Below are 21735 nucleotides of genomic sequence, written 5' to 3'. Positions count from 1 at the left end.
TGAACGAGTAAAAAGAGTATAAAGGATATCTCAGCAAGTCTTTGGTACCCATAACCAGCGCCATATGTATATATATTTTCCTGGTAACAAAGACATTGAAATTTTGATTGAAGACAGATTGGACTTTTCTTTTATAACAATAAAAAAAGTCTGGGATTTGCTCAACACACTCAAAAATAAAATTTGTGGTTCTATGATGTCAACTTTTGATGCCAAGAAACGAAGAAAGTTCCATGTGAGGTTCTTGGAAGGTACGTTTGGACTTTTTTGATTAAACAAAAGAGAGAAGACCCACTAAACAGTGAGTCATTTGGGAAGTTTCATCTCAACTACAGTTGATTTATATCTCAATCATTAAACAAAATCATATAATATATGTCATTTTCTATGTAGCTTTCACACCACACCACCTCACCATCAACTCGTTAACATGATCTCCTTCAAAAAGCTTCTCGCCTACACTTCTTTCAATCCACTGTACCAGTAGTTATAAATAGCTTCTTCTCGTTCTTCTCCTAACACCCTACCCCTTCTCCTCGCTTTTGTTCATCAAAATATATCCTATCCAGTCAAATCCAATCCAATCTGCTCAACCATGTTGGCTTCTGCAGTGGACTTGCTCACTCAGGCTGCTTCCAATTCTCTGCTTGTTTTCTGCTTCTGCAATTTGATTATAGTTATGATCGTCATGGGGTCAAAACGGGGCTCTACTTTGAGCAAGAAAGTGAAATTCCAGTCTCAATGGTCACCAGCAGCTACAAGTACAACAGAAACAACGCAAATTGTAAACAAGTTGATGATGCTAAATGTAAGCAGGAGGAGGGTACTTTGGTCAATCCATCAGATACTGTTTTCAGCCAAGTTTCATCAAATGCCAAGAAAGAACTTGCCACTGCCAGTGATGAAAAGGACAACATCATCAGCCATCACAATGACAGCAAGAAGTGCGACAATGATGATGAGTTGAGAAGAAGAGCGGAAGAGTTTATTGAAAAAATGAACAAAGGAGGGAGGGCAGAGTTGTTGAGAACTTCACATTTAATCTGAAGGGCCTTGCATAATAAATTTGTATTAGCTTGGTTTTTGGTCATCATCAAGCTTAAAATTTTGTACATTAATTGTAACTCTGATGTGGTTTACTGAGAAAATTTTAATTTTAATCATTAGAAATAGAAATGTTCTTAGAATTATCGGTCCCCGGAAATGAAGTCTGCAACTGCAAATCTTCTGTGAAATTCTTGATCCTGTCCTGTATGTTTCGGAGTGTAACTTTGTTATAGATTAACAAAACGTAAGCAAAAGCCTCATATCATAAGCCTTGATTCTGGTCTCACATGGACAAAGAGGGAAAGTGTTTGAAAAGTTACAAAAGGGCATGTTCATTTGGTAATGTAAGCTGCATGAACTTTTCTCATCTTCTTTTGTATTTTGGTCCATCGTTCAACTTTTTATCACTTCCCACGCTTGAGAGAATAATTATAATATATAAATGGCTTTAATAATAAAGAATCTCATATCAGTTGCAGGAGGACATTGATTGGTTTTCAATTAGTGAGATTATAGGAGTTCTCTCCCAAGCCACTCATTTCATTTCTTTTGTTTCTGGGAGTTTCTCCCTTTTCTCTTCATACCAGACGCACGAGATTTGGACAATTGTGCCACTTTTTGTAATTATCAAGACAAATTCAATAATCACTAACTATTTCAGACAATTTTCCTATTGCAGGTCGGAACGTCAACTAGAATTGCAGAATTTGGTGACATTTGGAACTACCTTTTTGGCCAAGATCACCATATCCCTGGGCATGGGAAAAAATACAAATTAATCGTAACAAAATTTAATCCAATTCCAGATAATGTATACATTGTACTTTGTATATCTCTCATCACATTATACTTATGATACATACGTTTTTCTTGATATTGAGTCACCTAATTCTAGGACGTGGAAGGAAGGCATGCAAAAAGATGTCCATGACCATATAATTAGACTGACATGGAAAACATAATGTGATATATGAGAGAGATAAAGAGAACGTGGAGAGCATGCAAGGGTGCTCATGCAAGAGACAAAGATAAAATGGGATGCGGGCACACACTCATGATATACACGTTATTTTTCTTGGTGCGTCCTTGAATTATAGCACGTGGGAATAGGGATGGCAAAAATTCCTGTGGGGGAGGGTTTCCGATCCTAATAAGGGGAGATTTCGGAACCAAATGGGTATCAGGTACGGGGATCTCCGAACTTAAAAAATTCCCGACGAACGGGTATGGGGAGGGGATGGTATTGGCATCCCCATCCCCGAATCCGACCCGAAAATATATATGTTTAACCCTAAGTTAACCTCTCTCTCCTAATTCTTAATAATCTTTTCTAGAATTTCATATTGATGTGATTTTGAATAGTTGAGTTGAATTTTATAGTTAATTTGGATGTGTTGAATGATAATTTAATATGAAACTTAATGTTGAAATATATGATAAATATTTTTTGTGCAAAAAAAATCGGGAATTTGGAGCGGTTATGGGGGATAGTCCCCCGACGGGAACGGGGACGGAGATTCCCCAAAATCTATTAAACAGGGATAGGTTCGAAGATGGGAGCGGGGATGGAGAGCGAAGACGGGGATGATATTGTCATACCTGGCCCCTACCCGCCCGTTGCCATCCCTACGTGGGAAGCATGCAAGGGTGCTCATATAACTAACATGATGTGATGAGAAAGTGAACGCGCACACACTTTTGTCCATAGTGTGAGTCCGTGAATCCTAGTACTCGGAAAATTTCTCAGAGGCCAATGGGGATAAGTGACTGAGTGTTCCTTATAATTTCTCTTCATCTACTTCATGAAAATCGATGAGGTGACATAATAGGAGTTCTCTCCCATGCCATTTATTTATATTGTTTCCGAGAGTCTCTCCCTTTTCCCTTGATGCCATATGCTTGAGATTTGAATTTTTATTTCTCGAGTTCTTGGTCAAGACGGATGCCTTTTTGGTAATTCTTGTAACGTTTTGTTTTTCTTTACAGGACGTCACGATTAAGTAGGCGATTGGAGATTTACTGTGTGCACCAAGCTGGACTTTCAATTATAATTGCAGAATTTGGTCACAATTTCCTGGTTTTATTCTACTAATACATATTTCCTGGCTCATATATATCCTATTATTATTATTATTATTATTATTATTATTATTATTATTATTATTATTATTATTATTATTATAGGGTCGAGACTTGGTCATAGATAATTGACCAAGGATCTATAGGTGGCACCAGGTTTCCACCCAACTGGAATTACATCTTTGGCCAGCAAAGTTTGGCAATCTATGTAGCATGTGATTCTTTAATAATGAATCTATCAAGATTCAAGAGCTCCTCTTTGAGATTGAGTCAAATCCTCGATTTTTCTTTTTCTAAGTCTTTTTGTATATCCAAAAACGTATTTTCTAGTAGGTGGCATGTTTAGATTACAAAGAAAAATTCCAAAACCCTGTAACCTGGAAGAAAACCCCAACAATAAATAGATAAATATTTCCGAAAACCATATTCTCATATAACCAATCATCATCATGATAATAATTTAATAAAATAAGTCATGTAATATATAGATTGAAATTTAGATATATACCTGAATTTGAAATGATCTTTGAATATGACTATTTGATTTTGAGTGGCCTTTATGAATTTAGGAATTTAGGAATTCAGGTTTTCTCTTTTTGGGGTTGAAATTCTTGAAATTGAAAGAATAACAAAAATTGTCAAAGGATTGAAAAAAGAACCAAAGAGAGAATGATGAATGATGATGATTATTTATTAGAAAATCAGAGTTTAAGAGAAAGAAGAAGCCATGAAGTTTTTTTTTTTTTTTGGTTTTGAATGAAGAAAGTAATTTTCTTGGAAAATAATATATATTAAAGGTATGCTTTTGTTTTCCTTTTTTTTTATAATTATGTTAAGTTTTTTGTTAACTTGTTATAATAAAAAATAATGTATAAAAAGACGAATAGATTGGCATAAATGAGATTGATGAATGATGATGATTATTTATTAGAAAATCAGAATTTAAGAGAAAGAAGAAGCCATGAAGTTTTTTGTTTTGTTTTGTTTTGAATGGAGAAAGTACTTTTCTTGGAAAATAATATATATTAAAGGTGTGTTTTGTTTGCCTTTTTTTTATAAAAAAAATTTATACTTATGTAAAGTTTTTTGTTAACTTGTTATAATAAAAAATGTTGTATAAAAAGACGAATAGATTGGCATAAATGAGAATCGAACTCTTGCGCCTCTGTTAAGTGGAGATGCGCTAAAAAGCCAATTCCACCGCGCACACTTTTGTGCAAATATTTAGCACGCTATAGTATATATACACTTCCTATAATATTAATACACATATATAATATGAAGAATTTTTTTTTTTCGAGCCCACAAGAATCGGAGGCCTTGTGCGGTGGAGCCACTTGTACTACCCCAGGGTCGCTCCTGGGTGGACATTATTATTTCAACGGTAATTGATTAGCTTACGGAGTAAATAATTTCGTAATTATGCACACAACCTAGTGAATATATAATGATGGAAGCTTGTTATAAAATCCCATTGAGATAGAAATCTCGACCACCGAATCTATCATTTTGAGTTTTATGTAGAATATTATTATTTTTTAATTTTTTAATGGAGATAGATAATCCTACTTTATTATATCAACTTCTTCATGCTACAACTTTTTGAAAAAAGAAAATATATGTATAAGTTAGTTGGGTCGGTGAAGCTTTTGGTTTTGTTAAAGTCCCCCAAATTAATATCACGCCGTCATCTAAATACGTATATCTTTATTTAAAAGATATACGTATTTATCACCATAAATCTATCACCACACCCAAATCCTAAAATATTTTCCGGACTTTCCATTTTGCTCTCATTTAAGATTAAGGAGTTTTAGTTTTCACACACAATATAGTTTTACTATTTAGGTAAATAGGAATTCAATTTAAGCTAATTATGATAAAGCCAAAAACCAAAATATAGTACTTTCTTTTACCATAATATAATTAAAGTTGGGCCGAACTTTTTAAAAAGAATGGTAGTATTGTCTTTTCAATTATTATTTTAAACTGGCCTAACGAATTTGGATATCCTCTTTGATCAAATTCAAAATAACAATTTTTTCCTAATCATTAAAACTCAAACAAAAATACCCAATGTCTCAAATACTAATTAGTAAAATTAATTATCTCTAATACATAATCCCCAAATAAAATTAATTATGTCTAATAACTAGCATCCATGCTCAATGATTTGTGAATATCAGGCCTTAATTCAAAAAAGAGATATTTAGTGATATACCCATTTCTAGCACTAATATTATAAATAAACCCTACACAATTGAATTCCTATAAACAAACCCAAAAAAAACCCAAAAAATGAAAGCTAGCCTTATTGAATTTAATATTGATTATTAAATTACTTTGATGCCCTATTGAGTGCTTTGGGTATTTTTATGAGATTTTGGGGTTGGGCTTGTTTTAAGAAATTGATGGCAGTTTTGTAATTTATAAGAAGTTAAAAGATTTTTTGTTATGTTGTAAATGGACTTTGGGTGTGTTTCTAAAGTCCATTTTATATAGGGTATTTTTATAATTTGGGCCCCCATATTGGATATAATAGTGAATCTCCCTTCAAAAAAATCCCAAAATATCAACTAGTCGGCCCAATGGAGACCAACAAAGGCTAAATGATTTGTGAATTGTTAGTCTTGGACTATTGTGTTTTTCTTAATGTTATTTTGTTTTTATTCTTCTTGGATTGTATTTTGCTTTATGCTTCAATCAATGAAGTCCAAAATTAAGTGATCTTTTAGTTTGAACATTCCACACTGAGGCATACTGATAATGATGTCTAGCAGTCAAGGAAGACTGCCGTTCATATTGTCAATCTATATCCTTACAAACTCTAGCTTACCAAGATGTACTCTCTTTTTTCCACACTGGTGCATTAGCGTGAAAGAAGAAAAGCCATGGCAGCAGCTGAGTTGGAAATAATAACAAGCAAAGATGAGCATTACTGTTGGTACCGTAATTGACAGAGCAACTAGCTAGGCTAGATCATCCACGCACCATGCTTTGAGAGATCATCACCTTAGCCAAAGAAGCATTACCACAAGTCACAACTCTAAAACAAGCAAGAGGAGTCCCACATCGGAAAACTACAAGAAGTGAAGACTCCCCCTCACCTATAAAAGAAGACTACTCTTTCCTTAGAAGGGGGCTGGCTCTTGGGTACTCTCTCTTCTGGATCCATCTCTAGGCTGAGCTTCTCACTTGTTATCTTTATATTTGGGTCTAATCCCCTTGTACAAATGTAAACAAACATGATCATAATGAGAACACTATTCTCCGTGGATGTAGCCCATTATTCGGGTGAACCACGTATATCTTGTCTTCTATATATTTATCGCTTGCCCAAATCCTCACACACTTGGTGAAGGTCCTCACCTTCATCCATCATCCATCACACCTCATCACTAAGTTGGACTCAACTTTGGCCTAACCATTTTGAGCATCAACAGTTTGGCGTCGTCTGTGGGAATCGACACAAGAAGCCTTTGTCGATTCTCCTTTCTTCAGTGCCCTTCGGCACCCATACAATCAACATCACCCAAGTGGCTGTTCGGCAATACCTTACTGGAGCAACCATGAATGCTAAGGCAAAAAATTGCAGAAGATGATATTTTAAGGAAAAGCCACCCAAAATGTAGCTATCATTTTGCATGGCTTTTATGGCCAAACCAACGTCTCAATTCAAAGTGCCGTTCGGCACTTCTTTGAAGAGTAAAAATATGGGGACTTGAGCTTGTTCTACAAAGCTTCATCATTCGGCACATATGTTCCCTTTTGCACCCCGCAATCATTCGGCACCTCGTCATCATGTGGTGCATGCGGTGCCTTCAGCAGACCTCTCTGATGTGAGCGAGGCCTTTGACACCTCACCTTACATGGCTTGCATGGCCAAGCCACCATTTCAACCCAAGGAACCACCTTTCAGTCTCATTGAAAGAGTCTCAATTTATGGGTGGCCAAATATCCCAAATGCACCAAGGATATCACCATGCATGGCTTGCAGATGGCCAAGAAAAATTGCACCAATATGAAGGCTGCTCACGTGCATTTTATATCATAAGATAAGATTCCTATTCTTATATTGTATTATTTCAACATAGTTGCAAGCATGCAATATTTAATAATTCATTAACAGAAGCTGTGGCTTAGGTGTTGTTCAAGACCTGTTAATTGTTATTCGGCAATTCAATGGAATACCCATGCAGTGGGCAATGAGTCAAGGGATCGGCATCATGTTGTTCAGCACCAACTCAACTTGACTAAATTTCTTATGGCAAGACATCACCCACCGGAGCAATAAAATCTCCCATGGCTATCGAAGTCCATGCACTTATACAGAATCAAAGCCTCTAGCTGTGTACACCATGTCGATGAATTGCTCAGGACACCCATGCCAAAGATTTCATCACACCCCTACTAATTTTGTATTGCTGAACAATAAGCCAGCACAAAGTCTTCAGCCTATTCGCTTTGCTGGTCTTTTTCATAAGCTAGAACGGCCTTACCGTTCGGTACCACACGACACCCCGGGCCATGGATTAAAATCAAGATGACTCACGAAATGAAGGCCCAGCTCACGGGTCACTCACGAAAAGCACCGGCAGCCAAGCTTGCAGAACGTGGAGACTCGACTCGACCGACGAAAAATTCAAAAGGGCCCAAGCCCAATCCCTCCTCCTTGCTTTGCACCGAAGACCCAACTCCTTCCTAAACGGACGGCCTGCTTCATACACGGTTGGCAGCAATAAGTGAAATTTAGCAAAAAGAAAAAGTACAAACAGAAGGTGGAACGACACGACAATACCTGCTGAAGATGGAGGGACCCAGAACCTTGCCGATGTGTTCCACTTGCCCTAGCCACCACGTGCTGCTGAAGCAACCTTCCAGCCATGTCAAATCCCCCTCCAAGTGTCAACTACTTCACACAGTTATAAACTTGATGGTCAATGCTCAAACAAAGGAACAACACCTCAGCTACAAAAAAAAGATAAAAGCTTCAGCAGCTTCAAATTCAACGGCACTCAAAGGCTGGACCAAGTTCCTCGACAAGTGTGGCCTCCTCAAATAGCCCTTCAGCAGGCAAGAGAACACTGTTATCCAGACCTACGAAGCAATAATAAAAAAATAAAAAAAGAGAAAAAAATACAAGGTGCCCCAGACTTTCTGCAAACTGCCGTTCGGCACCTTTCTTGGAAAGCATTACTTGAGGGAGTCCACGTTGCATACTTTACTAAAGAGGGCTGCCAACATGCATGGTGAATACCAAAGTGATAACCACCAAAAGGCACCCAGCCATGCAACTACATGAAAAGCTGAGCTACCTGGCTTCATCTGAAGCAATTAACAAAGCCAATCAACAACCAAAATGGCACACCCTGCCACCAAATTGATGTGGACACCCAAACAAGTTGAAGTATGGTATGGAATTGTCATTGGCACACTCAGTCACACATCCGCAAACAAGTTTTCGTACTTGCTGAAAGGCAAAGTTGACAAAGTTGACTTTCGATTCAAAAAATTCTCTATGCATAAGATCTTATCAACACACCCTAGGCCATTCCATACATATATTGCTCAACGGCAAGGACGCATAGTGTTGGTTGTCACGACCATCGCCGTCTCCGGCTTCGTCAACCTCCACATCCCTCAAACATCATCAAAAGCATAGGCAGAGAGGCATATACAACAAGCGTCAACATTTGACCCAGGCACCCTTGCCGAACGGCAAAGGCAAGGGTTGAGTAAAGGGAAAAAGGGACTTCGAAAGATACCAACCTCAACACTTGCGGAATGCTGAACAATCCACCCTTGCCGAATTCGATCCGGGCTCTCCTTGCCAAACCCAACCTTCTTCCTATAGAGATCTTGCCAAGCACATAGGGCCTCAAAAATCTCTTCGATCCACCCTTGCCGAAAGGCAAGGGCTATGTAATTTGCACTGGAGGTCACACTGAACTATCTTACCAAAGCTAGGATGTCACAAGGTCCATTCAATTGATCCAATCCTCCCGCCGCAACTGAAGCTGACTCTCATTCGAACACTTTTCCACGATTTCTGAAAATCACCAAAAAACTGAGTACCAAAGCCCCAATTCTTCGCTAACCAAAAGGGTCCGACGCCTGCTGAAAATGGGCTGAACCTGTGCTGCCAAAACCGGTGAGTCCGCAACAACGGCACGACAAGTGCCGAACGGCAACACCTTCCCAGAAACGTTGTCAAGACTTTCTTAATTACCGGATCCGAGCCCAGCTCCCCTTTGCCGAACCCAGCCACAATCCCTATATCCAAAACTAGAGCGCTTGCAAAGACACCCAGTACCCTTGCCGAACGGCTGGGGTCATGGTGAAAGAAAGGAGAGAGCTCCCAAATTTCCTTACGCCCCAAACCAAAGCCCCACGAAATCACCCTTGCCGAAGCCGTGACCAACAAGAAGCCACTAACACAACCTATACCGAACGGCACCTGTCGTCTGAAGACAATCAAAACTCAGCTCCAGATTATACATTAACTTCGAATGCCCAACACTTTCCAAAGGCCCTTGCCGAAATAACGAGGATTATTCAAGCCAATAAACATAAGCAAAAAGGCCTTGCCGAACGGCAAGGTCCGTGCAGAAGAAATGGAGGGGTTACGATGTTCTCACCTTACCCAAGCTCACCTGCAGAATAGTTGATAGCCCAGCTCCAAGCCCACGTGGGCTTAAAACCAGCTCCAGCCACCCTTGACGAAAGGCAAGGGCTATGAAGAGGATGCAGGAGCGCTCATGCAGATCATGCCCAACGCTATACGTGCCAATTCGTGAAGCTCAGCCTTCTACCTGGCCCTTTTGCCGAAAGTCACACCCAAGGGGCTGGCGAAAAAGGAAACACTCCCTTATACTCACTCTTGCCGAACCTAAGAACTGTGAAGACGATTGGCCTAGCTCCCAAGTCTTCGGCCCTCTCCGTCCCCAGATGCTACAGCCTAAACACTACAGACTAAGATGTCCCTTGCTGTTGTTGCACAACCCCCTTCCAAAGCTGATGATATGGTGAATACCGTTTGTCGAAACCCACGGCACACAGGAACTATCAGACACCCTTGCCGAACGGCAAGTGTTGTGAAAAAGCTGCAAATATCCTCTCCTTGCAGAAGCAAGCACACTCAAACCTTCTTCAAACCACCCTTGCCGAACGGCAAGGGCTAGGCAGAGCTCATGGAGACTTCCAAAATCAGCTGAAGCTGAACAAACGTGACTGGCCTATGATTTATCAAAAACACTTGCCAAAAACTCTCACTCTTTGCCGAATGCCTAGTCCTATGCACACACATTTCATCTCCAAAAAACATCAGCCCAAGTCTTACCGAACGGCAAGCATTGGGAAAAACTCCTAAAACCAAGAAGCATCGGGCCGAACATTCCGGAGCGCAGCTCTGAACTGGGCTAATACCCGGTTCCCACTTTTGCTCATTGCCGAACGAAAGAAGGGCCCAGCTCTCAGCCTACCCCGCTGGCTCGCGAAAGGCTCCTCCCAATGCCCTTTACCGTTCGGTAAAAATCTTCTTCCTTTCGATCGGCTCGCTCCCAATGCAACCTTACATGTATGAGACAAAGGTTAATGACGGTCACCTGCCGAACGGAAGGACGTGTTGAAGCAAAGACTGATGCACTCGGTTTGCCAAGACCAACAAAATCCAAAGACCTTCCTTGCTGAAGATTGAAGACCTTGCCCTTGTCGAACGGTAATGGTCGTTCAAAAATTGATTGGAGGCTCACGACAAGTCCCGGTCTCGCACCTCCACCCTTGCTGAAATAAATTATGCTAAAAAAGAGGCGCTTGAAACTTTTCAAATAACCCTTGCCGAACGGCAAGGGCTGTGGGGCACAAATACACAGCTCAACAAAATCCTTGCCGAATGATCCTTTGCAGTCCAGCTCCAAACCAATGCAAAACCCAGCTCCAGTATCTCTATTCCGAAGCCTCCCCGGCTCCTTCTAAATTTACAGCACAGCTAAGCCCTTGCCGAAGCCTTGAAGGCCTAGCTCCAAGGACAAGCCCTTACCGAAGCCTTGAAGGCCCAGCTCCAAGGACATGCCGAAAGCCCAAATGTCCACAAGGTACCCCAAAAAAAAAAAACTATTATTATTATTTCTTCTTAAAATAATAATAAAAAAATGCACATTTGCATTTTTCCCTTCAGCACATTTGTGCCTTCGGCACCTCCGTGCCTAGACCACATCACCTTGTAACATGCAAGTTTTGTCCCGCCTTCGGCACCCTTGTGCCTAGCCACATCGCATTGCGACATGCGAGCTTTGTGTTGCCTTTGGCACCCCCGTGCCTAGACACAACGCCTTACGACATGCAAGCTTTGTGTCGCCTAGCCACATTGTCTTGTGTCTCCTTCGGCACCCCCGTGCCTAGCCACATTTCCTTGCGACATGCAAGTTTTGTATCACATTCGGCATCCTCATGCCTAAGCCCATCGCCTTGTGACATGCAATTCTTATGCCTTTGGCACCCTCGTGCCTAAGCCCATTGCCTTGCAACATGCAATTCTTATGCCTTCGGCACCTTCAATTCTTATGCCTTCGGCACCTTCGTGCGTAGGCCCATTGCCGTTCAAACATGCAAGCTTTGTGTCACCTTCGGCACCCTCATGCCTAGGCCTATCGCCTTGCGACATGCAATTCTTATGCCTTCGGCATCGTCATGCCCAGCCACATCACCTTGCGACATGCAACTTTGTGCCTTCGGCAACCCCTTCACCTTCGGCACCCTCGTGCCAAGTTCTCTCCCTTCCAAATGTCCTTCTTACCCAGGGACTTGGGGGACTATGGGTAGTGTATTATACAGCTTGGAAGATGAACTATGGTGTTGCTCGGCCAGTGCACTTAAAATTACAAGTCCCCAATCAAGAAGTACCTTCTTACTCGCGAACTTGGGGGACTACTGTTGGTACCGTAACTGACATAGCAACTAGCTAGGCTAGATCATCCAAGCGCCATGCTTTGAGAGGTCATCACCTTAGCCAAATAAGCATTACCACAAGTCACAACTCTAAACAAAGCAAGAGGAGTCCCACATCGGAAAACTACAAGAAGTGAAGACTCCCCCTCACCTATAAAAGAAGACTACTCCTTCCTTAGAAGGGGGCTGGCTCTTGGGTACTCTCTCTTCTGGATCCATCTCTAGGCTGAGCTTCTCACTTGTTATCTTTATATTTGGGTCTAATCCCCTTGTACAAATGTAAACAAACATGATCATAATGAGAACACTATTCTCCGTGGCTGTAGCCCATTATTCGGGTGAACCACGTATATCTTGTCTTCTATATATTTATCGCTTGCCCAAATCCTCACACACTTGGTGAAAGTCCTCACCTTCATCCATCATCCATCACACCTCATCACTAAGTTGAACTAAACTTTGGCCTAACCATTTTGAGCATCAACAATTACAATGGCAAGATGACCCTGCTTGTTGTGCTATCTTGTATGGTTGCTGCCATGGGAGGCATTATTTATGGCTATTATATTGCGATTTCAGGTCAGTGAGCTTCTCTAGTAACACATATACATTGAATTAGTTTTTGTAATACTTGTCAAAAATAAATATAAAAAATTAAAAAATTCATTAACTTATTATGCAAAAACTAATCCTGATTAATTCATGAAGGTGGAGTGACTTCAATGGAACCGTATCTCAAGAAACTTTTCCCAGAAGTGCACAGTGATGAAAGAAGATACCAAAACCAGCAACTACTGCAAATTTGATAGCCAACTTTTAACAGCATTTACATCCTCACTCTATGTAGCGGGCCTTGTAGCTTCCTTCTTTGCCTCTTCAGTCACCAGAACCTTGGGCCGAAAGCCTTCAATCCTTGTAGCTGGTGCCTCATTCCTTGCTGGTTCGACCTTAGGCGGTGCAGCTACTAATGTCTTTATGCTAATATCTGGTCGTATCTTGCTTGGTGTTGGGGTTGGCTTTACCACTTCAAGTCCGAGATTTTCTTCTTTTTTGGGGGTTGGGTGACGATGATGACTGTGTTCGTCTACTTGTTTTGAGATGAAAACTTCCATTATCGATTATGAATAGTTGGCATGAGATTGCGGTAGTGATGTGAAAATTTGTTTCACATAATTTTTCAATGCATACCTCGCCAGCATGGACAGTGAGGACATGAGGTGTAAAGTTTGCACCAACAGAGTGCAATTTTCTCACCTACAAAAGAATTTTCTCACCATATTTTTCCTCCTCATCACCCACATAGAAACCATCACCATTGTCCTCTAGCTCTATTAGCTCCTTCCCCTTCTCTTCTTGTTCGTCAGTACTATAGCTCGATGAAGGCTCATGCCTGCACAGGTACCGAACCTGCCGGCGCTTATTCTTCAACAACAGCCACTCTGACTTTTCACTTTTCACTCACCTGCATACACCCATACGAAATAAAAAAGAGCCTAGAGTGGCGCCCACTTTAATGTGATGTAGAGCCTCTGCAAAACCTGCAAAACTGATTAGAAGAAGCCAGGAAGAAGAAGAGGAATAAAAAACAAAATATTTTTTAATTGCAAAATGAGTCTGATAACCACCAAATCAACGTAGCCAATTAACAATATAGTCCTAACATAAGTCTGCCTGCCATTACATAAAACATAAACCCTAAATCTATTTTCTGTTTCTATTTTTTGGTATTCTACTCCATCTTGATATTGGACATCTCTTTCAACTTCTTCGTAGCTTCTTGATATTGTTTGTTGAGCTCCTTTTGGTCCTGTGACCAAAAACAGAGGCTAAACAAATAATAGCATATAAACTAAAACAAAGAAACAAAAAAAGCCCACTCACCTCCAAGGGAGGACGCACGTTGGGACAAGAGGGGTCGGACGACCCTTTGGAAGGTTGGAAAGTTGCCAAGGGACTCCATGAAAGTCCCCCTGGACAGTTGCTGGAAGCCCCCCTTAGGTGCACGCCAACCGCTCGACGAAAGTCCCATGAGGCAGAAGCCTTGCTGCCCAGTTGCGCTGTGCGTCTGTTTTTTTTTAAACGAGCCTTGCCAAACGACGTCGTTTGGTCCAAGGCTCAGTCAAATTTTTTTTTTAACTGACCTGGCCTCAAAACGACATCGTTTTGGGCTAGTTAAAAAAAAAAAAGAACAACACAGCCCTGCGAATATGCACAATAGCCCTAAACCCTTCATTCCCAATTTCACACATCCTCTTCCCACCCTCTCAAACCCTAACCTCTCCCAACCTCCCACCCTCCGACAACCTCCATCAACTCTTCCTCGTGGCCCAGTGCCGATCACCGCCGCCATTCGCGGCCGTCTGCCGCCCTTGTTTTCAACTACAAGTAAGCTTGGCAAAATTTTGGAACTTTTATACTAAGCCCCCTTGGCCACATAATCCTGGATCCGCCACTGCTTACCTCCTGTATCACCCTAAGTCGGATGGAGAAGTTACTCACTTTGCCCTCCAATTTCTTAACTCGCTCCTCCAGCACAGCAGAGTCAGATTGGTACTTGAAGGCCTTCCAAGCAGCTGCAGCTGCAGCGATGTTAAAGGGACAACTGCGATGAGCCAACCCTAGTACGAGAGGACTGGGTTGGGCCAACCTATGGTGTACCGGTTGTTATGCCAATAGCAGCTCTGGGCAGCTAAGTTGGTATGGAAGAACTGCAGCTCTGCGGGAAATCCTTCTCTATACAAGTTCTCGGAAGAGGTTTTAGAACAAAACTCAGGTGAAGAAAGGCCTGTAGGCGAAGGGGAACGATGGTATTCATATCGCTGAGTTGGAACACGAAGCAAGCTTTTGGATTAAGTGAAGGCATGAGGTATCGAACACAAGCTAAGGGTTAGTAAAGTGGCTCAGGTATAGAAAGTTACATACTACAAAGAGTACCATAGCAATGACCCGAGCGTGGCCACGGTATACGCCACTTTGGAGGTGCCAGCCACCGCATCCACCGCGCTGTACCCATTACGAAACTTCTCGAACGCGTTTGTTAGTGATTTTGGTTTTGTGAGAATACGTCTAATGAAGGAAGACATTTTGACATTGGGATGCGTGCCTAAAAAGTGTTTACTGTAGATGTATCATATAAGAGAGTCGTCACGTGCCCCTCCTCTCAGCTGTGCCTTGTTTTTTTTTTCTTCTTTCTTTTTCTTTTAGTTTTAGAGAGTGAAGACGAAACTTTTGTTTTCTATTCCTAAAACGAACATGACCAAAAGACACAACTTTAGACATAGGGGTCCTGGGGCCTTTTTGGTCACTACCACTACCAGTCATTAATTTAAAAATATGTTCCCATATGGATGGCCCCAATTTATTTTTCTTCATACTTTATGTTCTGTTTGCATGATATCAATCAAATAACGATGATATTGGCCTTTTTGTAACTAGTGATTTTTTTAGCTAAATTATGAATGTAATCATAGAATTTCTCAAAAAAAATAATAATAATAACGATGATATTACTATATAGACCCCCAACAACATGCACGACCAAAATTCACCAAATTAAAAGACCATATATATATATATAAATATATTAAGAAAAATTAGGTTTTAGACATAATTAACTTTATTAATTAGTTTGTAAGATATTGGATATTTTAGTTTTAGTTTTAATACCTAGTAAAAAACTACTATTTTGGATTAGCCCAAAGAGAGGCCCGGATTCGTTGGACGAGGTAAAAAATAACAACTGATAAGACAATTCTACCCTTCTGATAAGACAATTCTACCCTTCTGGTACAATTCTACAATGGCACATGTAGTAATTTTAGGGTTGTTGGATGTCCTTTTGGTAAAATTAGGTGGCTTTGATTTTATATTAATTAAGCAAAATTAATTATCTTTCTTCTAAATTAGTTAAGTTTTTTATGGGTTAAAACTAAAGAGCCCAAGATATTATCATATAGACCACTAACAACATGCATGACCAAAATTCACTAAATTAAAATACCATATATATATATATATATATATATATATATATATAAGGATATTACCATATGGACCACTAACAACATGCATGACCAAAATTCACCAAATTAAAGACCATATATATAATAGGATATATTAATATTTTCTTTGCCACAATAACCGTACATGTGTGTGCCCCAGTACAAAAATCACTTATGTTACACAAAAAAAGCCAATAAAACTCCACAATATTCCTAATGATATTTTCCTACAATTATTATAATAATAATATAGAGAGAGAGAGAGAGAGAGAGAGAGAGAGAGAGAATAGTGGAAGGATTTGAAAATTGTCAGGTCATCATTAAATGTCCACCAATCCCTACTGATCACACACACACACATTTGCCGCTTCTACTAATGCTGCACACACTAGACTGTACTTTTTATTTTATGATAGTACAATACCTGTTATTTTATTTCAAGATATTTCTTGCCTAAAGTATAACTTGATTTCTTTTTAATAAAAGCGATAGTTTAGAGTAAAAAATGATAGTCTAAATTATTCTAAATTTATTTAAGATGAGAACTCAAATTTGGATGAAAAGGAAGGCTTGCTGTCGTTTTCTTTAGATTTCTGAAATTATGGGGCTTTTGTGGTTTGTTTTTGGTTATTTGAGTGTTGCATATTGCTAGCTAGAGAATGATCTAATGGTGGTCTGGGGAGGTTGTGCATGGTTTTCTTCGGTGCCAAGTAGAGCTCCAAGTGCAAGTTGAGTTCCATTCGATGGGTCTAGGAAATGTAAGAATATTTCGACAAAAAAAGAAGAAGAGGAAATATAAGAATTTTAGGCTAATGCAAGTCGAACTCAAGGGACCCCTCGAATTTTTAGTCATTTTTGACTGATTTTGGCTTTGTGAGAAATCTTCTAATGAAGGAGGATATTTTTGGCGTTGGGATGCGTGCGTGAAAAGCCTACTTGTTACTGTAGATGTAAAAAAATATTATATATATGAGGGGTGTGCTTTCTCAAGGTCACACATCAAATATTTTGCTTTTCTCAAATAAAAAAGCAAAAAGTGGTCCCCTACTCTACCTAGCAATGGAGGACCTAAGTAGCAAACAGATGGGCGATGGAGTGGCAGTTGTGGGCAGAGAGCATGTCTGGGCAAACAAGGGCTTGGTGTCCTATTTTGCTCGTGCTTCTTTTCCAAGTACTCCATCATCTTCTGAGAAATGAGAAAGACCCAAAGTCACCACTTACATATTTTCTAAGAAATGAGAAAGACCCAGAGTCATCATCTTTTCCACATGCTCCTTTTCATATTGGAGTGGTCCCCTACTATACTCTACACTCCCACCCTAGAGGCAGGAGAGAGAGTTGGTTGATATTGTTTTGTTTTTATCAGCAAATTAACTTTCTTTTGCACATAAAAGTGAAGGAGCTGCCCAATTGATCAATATGTCACATAACTTGGTGGTGAACATAACATTTTATATGCATATTGGCTTTAGACTTTATTGGTAATCTTGTGGGTTAATTGATGTAGCTATCAATTATGTCGTGTTTGGTTTTTAATTTCTATGTGTAAAAAGTGGTCACATTTACTATGTTGTTTGTAGCAAAGCTTAAGAAACAATTGTGTGTGTGTGTGTTTTTTTTTTTTGGACGAAAGAGAAACAATTGTGTTAGTTTTCAGTGTTAGGTGAATTTTATTATTTTTGGGTTATTTGAAGCATATGATCAATGTGGGTTATATTTGGGTCCAAAATCATCATTTATGGGCTTCAAAAATGTATGAAATCAGCCCAATAGGCCCAAGAAAGGACCATGTGATTAAGGAAATCCTTTATTACATGTGATGTGGGCCTTTGAGTCTCTGTTTCTTCACCCAGCCTTATTTCCAGCCTCGTACAATTCCAATGTCGGACAAATCAAGGATCAAATCAGTAAGGTAAATGGGTCTGCTTCCAATCAGACCAGGATTCCAGAACCATCGTTCAACACAATTGCTGTGTGCTTCATACCCCTTCATTCCAAATTCGATATATTTTTCACAGATTTTGAGCAGCAATAAGAATTTGAGCAAGTGTTTACCCTTTACACTTAGGACCCGTAAATCAGTAGTTAGAGCACTTGCCACTGAATCAGCATCACCAGCAGCAGCAAAGATGGTCAAAGCCATTCGAGTCCATGAGCTTGGTGGACCTGAGGTCTCTCTCTCTCTCTCTCTCTCTCTCTCTCTCTCTCTCTCTCTCTCTCTGTGTTTCCATACATATGCTTTTATGTTTGAATTGGCCGGCTATTGGGTTGTGCTTTCTATTTTTATCAGATTATCAAAACTCACTTGTGTATAATTACTGGTTACTTGTCTTTATTTCTATCAGTGTTTAAAATATTTGAGATTGCTGAATTCAATTCTCAGTTTGTGTACAGTGTATCAAGTGTCTTCATAAATAATCATTCACATAAGTCGGCCAGTAGATCAGAAAACAATATATAGTTTTTGACACTGATTATTCAGTATCCATTACTTTTTTTTTGGGCTAAGGCAGTATCAGTTTATGTCTAGTTTTGCTTAAAGAAAATTTATCTTTGACCTCCCATATTTGTCAGCTAAAGGCCATTATTCCTTTACTTTCATCGTCATTTTATTTATTTTTGTCATGTGATGGTGTTAGGTCTTGAAATGGGAAGATGTGGAAGTAGGAGAGCCAAAGGAGGGAGAGGTTCGTGTGAAGAACAAGGCCATTGGGCTTAATTTCGTTGATGTATACTTCCGCAAAGGCGTTTATAAGGCTGCTACAGTCCCCTACACCCCAGGTTTTGCTGCATTTCTAAGATTATTATTATTATTATTATTTTTTGAATTGAAACATTTGTATTGATAATCAAGGCGAAAAGCTATCCTCGATTATACAACAAAGAGAGAACCTGCTCATTATAAGCAGAAAGCAAGAAAGATTCATCTAAAACTATTCCAACCAAAGATACTTAAGTAAACTTATCTTAAGACAGCACCTTTACCATATAAGATTATGAAGATACAGTTCAACCAAGATTGACTTCTAGCCAATTTTTGACTTCATGTTCTTTTTAAAAACTTTGGTTTTTCTTCACAGTTTTCTCTAATAAACCTTTACCATGAGAGTATATTTTTTGAAATATGGTTAGGAACGATTGGGGTGAACCTAATACAACCTAATACAAGAATGCAGAGCATGACATCAGATAACAATTTCCATTGTTAGATTTGTTGTATATATTTATATATGAAACTTTTTTGGGCTTTGATAATGGATTTACACAATTTATTTACAAATGAAAACTGATTTCAGGTGTTGAGGCTTGTGGAGTTGTGACAGCTGTGGGACCGGGACTAACAGGCAGGCAAGTTGGAGATCTTGTAGCCTATGCTGGTCAGCCAATGGGCTCATATGCGGAAGAGCAGATCCTTCCTGCAAACAGAATTGTGCCTGTTCCTCCTTCCATTGATCCTACTGTTGCTGCATCCCTCTTGCTCAAGGGTATGACAGCTCAGTTTCTACTACGCAGTTGTTTCAAGGTAGCGTTATATTTATGCAGCAGCATCTGGAATTTCAGGAAGTCATTAACCACACATTAAGTCTGTAAATGAAGATAGTTTGAATTACAAAACACGAGATAACCACATCCTGGTTGTGATATTTTAGCCCATGCTAGTTTTAATATTCCTTAAATATGCGTGTGGCATTGCAAAACATTTTTTTAGAGCTATTAGCATGCACCTATGAGTTTTCCCGTCAAGAAGAATTTTCATTACTGTTAATATTGTTTTGATCTTTATTGTTGTCATTGTAAAACTTTTTGGGCAGAATTGCCCCTGTTTTGACAAAGTATGCTCAGTTGTGTTTGAGTTAGTCTTTTTCATTTGTTAATCATGAGCACTCATGGGAGTTGAGGAACTCTCTCTCTCCCCTTCCCTATTTATTTTTGTTCCTTTGAGACTATAAATTTTAAAAACATGTCCTATCATTATCTGATGTAAGATAAAACTACCGTTCTTGTTCTCTTTCACTTTTGCATTTGTGGCGCACTTGTTGATTCCGTTCCACCGGACAATCTGTGGAAAGAAAAAAAAACATAACAACTAAGTATGAATTCAATGAGTAAAATGTCCGAACCATCAAGATAGTACACCTTAAAAAACAAGCTCTATTGTAAACCAGCAACGTGTAATCAACTAAGTGCTTCAATCTTAATTTGGGTTCATTTCTACAATTTTTTGCTTAACATAGCCCATCCTCTTTCCTAATGTTATATATGTTTCAAAAATTTGAAACTTATGTTGCTTTTGTTATTAGGTCTGACTTGAGTGTTGTTATCCAGGTTGAACCTGGACACACAGTCCTTGTCCATGCAGCAGCTGGTGGAGTTGGATCCCTTTTATGTCAGTGGGCTAATGCCCTTGGTGCCACTGTCATTGGAACTGTATCTACTAAAGAGAAGGCAGCTCAAGCCAAGGAGGATGGATGTCACCATGTCATAATCTATAAGGAAGAGGACTTTGTTGCTCGAGTGAAAGAAATAACATCTGACAATGGGGTGGAGGTTGTTTATGATTCTGTTGGGAAGGATACTTTTGAGGTAAGGTATACTTTTATTCTCCCTTTTTTCTACAAATGAACAAAAACACAATCAAGGGTGTTTAGGGAGAGATCATACACTGTTCAAATTCTGCATAAGTACATTTGAGTAGGCTTCCCCTTAACATGGTGCTGAAGTTTCTCAATGCTAGACCAGGCCTATGAAACCAGTTGTTTTTTAATTTGAGCCAGGTTTATGAATTTTTTAAAAGATGAGGGGGTCCATTTAGACGGAATGCTTTAAAGTTAGGAGTTGGATTTTGACAAAAGACTTTTATGTCGGATCAGTCAATCTAGCTATAAATTATTTACTAAATTCTAAGACCTGAAATCACTCTTCCTTAATAGACCCTAAAGTTAGTTGCATTGTGATTGTGGTAGTGCAAACGGTTGGTAATCAGTAATTAAAAAAGTGAAGAAGAAAAGACACTCTCAAAATAAGTGTGTTGTGGCGTGATTTATTCAAATGTTGCAAGCCCAAGTGGTCTCCCAGATCAACATAATCTGGTAGATAATGAGTTCTGGGTCGGCAGTCTTTTGCTAATTTGTATTTTGGACAAAGAATCCTTAATTGGGAGTTATTGTTGTATTCAGGGATCACTGGCATGCTTGAAGACTCGTGGATACATGGTGAGTTTTGGGCAGTCATCAGGTGCGCCAGATCCGGTTCCATTATCAGCCATTGCAGTGAAGTCACTGTTCTTGACTAGGCCTAGACTCTTTAATTACGCTGTAACTCGAGATGAATTGCTAGGGATGGCGGGAGAGGTATTTGGTAATGTTCAATCAGGTGTATTGCGGGTTCGAGTAAATCACACCTACCCATTGTCTCAAGCAGCACAGGCACACGAAGACCTTGAGAATAGGAAAACATCCGGATCTGTTGTGCTTATCCCCTAATGCAAATATGAGTTTGGTCTGTTCAATTTAAAGGCTACGTGGTGTGTATGTGAAAATGAATAAGGAACGTTTGCCTTCATGTTCAGGATAGCTGCTGTGCCAAATGAAATGGATGTCTGTGTGTGTGTGTCTTTTTTTGGACGAAAGAGAAACATTTGTGTTAGTTTTAGTGTTAGGTA

General features: G+C 39.6%; 1 protein-coding gene and 1 pseudogene across 1 annotated transcript; both read left to right on the top strand.

Annotated features, from left to right (window-relative positions):
- Nucleotides 1-741: 741 nt before the first annotated feature.
- LOC117618423 lies at nt 742-13137 on the top strand (annotated as a pseudogene).
- A 4751-nt stretch (nt 13138-17888) lies between these two features.
- Nucleotides 17889-21646, top strand: LOC117617067 (quinone oxidoreductase-like). Its single transcript, XM_034346314.1, has 5 exons — nt 17889-18244; nt 18713-18854; nt 19370-19596; nt 20400-20657; nt 21251-21646. The coding sequence occupies exons 1-5, from the start codon at nt 17990-17992 to the stop codon at nt 21554-21556; spliced, it is 1188 nt and encodes a 395-aa protein (XP_034202205.1). The 5' UTR covers nt 17889-17989; the 3' UTR covers nt 21557-21646.
- Nucleotides 21647-21735: the final 89 nt, after the last annotated feature.

The sequence above is a fragment of the Prunus dulcis genome, chromosome 2 (assembly GCF_902201215.1).
Source record: "Prunus dulcis chromosome 2, ALMONDv2, whole genome shotgun sequence".
In the NCBI taxonomy this organism is placed as follows: domain Eukaryota; kingdom Viridiplantae; phylum Streptophyta; class Magnoliopsida; order Rosales; family Rosaceae; genus Prunus; species Prunus dulcis.
Note: the sequence above shows the minus strand (reverse complement) of the source record. Positions and strands in the feature narration are given on the sequence as shown.

What these genes read in the sequence shown, in the direction of transcription:
- LOC117617067 (XM_034346314.1), top strand. Translation starts at nt 17,990, where the DNA reads ATGGGTCTGCTTCCAATCAGACCAGGATTCCAGAACCATCGTTCAACA. An exon ending in ATGAGCTTGGTGGACCTGAG is followed by an intron (nt 18,245 to 18,712) that starts GTCTCTCTCTCT and finishes TGATGGTGTTAG; the next exon opens with GTCTTGAAATGGGAAGATGT. An exon ending in TACTACGCAGTTGTTTCAAG is followed by an intron (nt 19,597 to 20,399) that starts GTAGCGTTATAT and finishes GTTGTTATCCAG; the next exon opens with GTTGAACCTGGACACACAGT.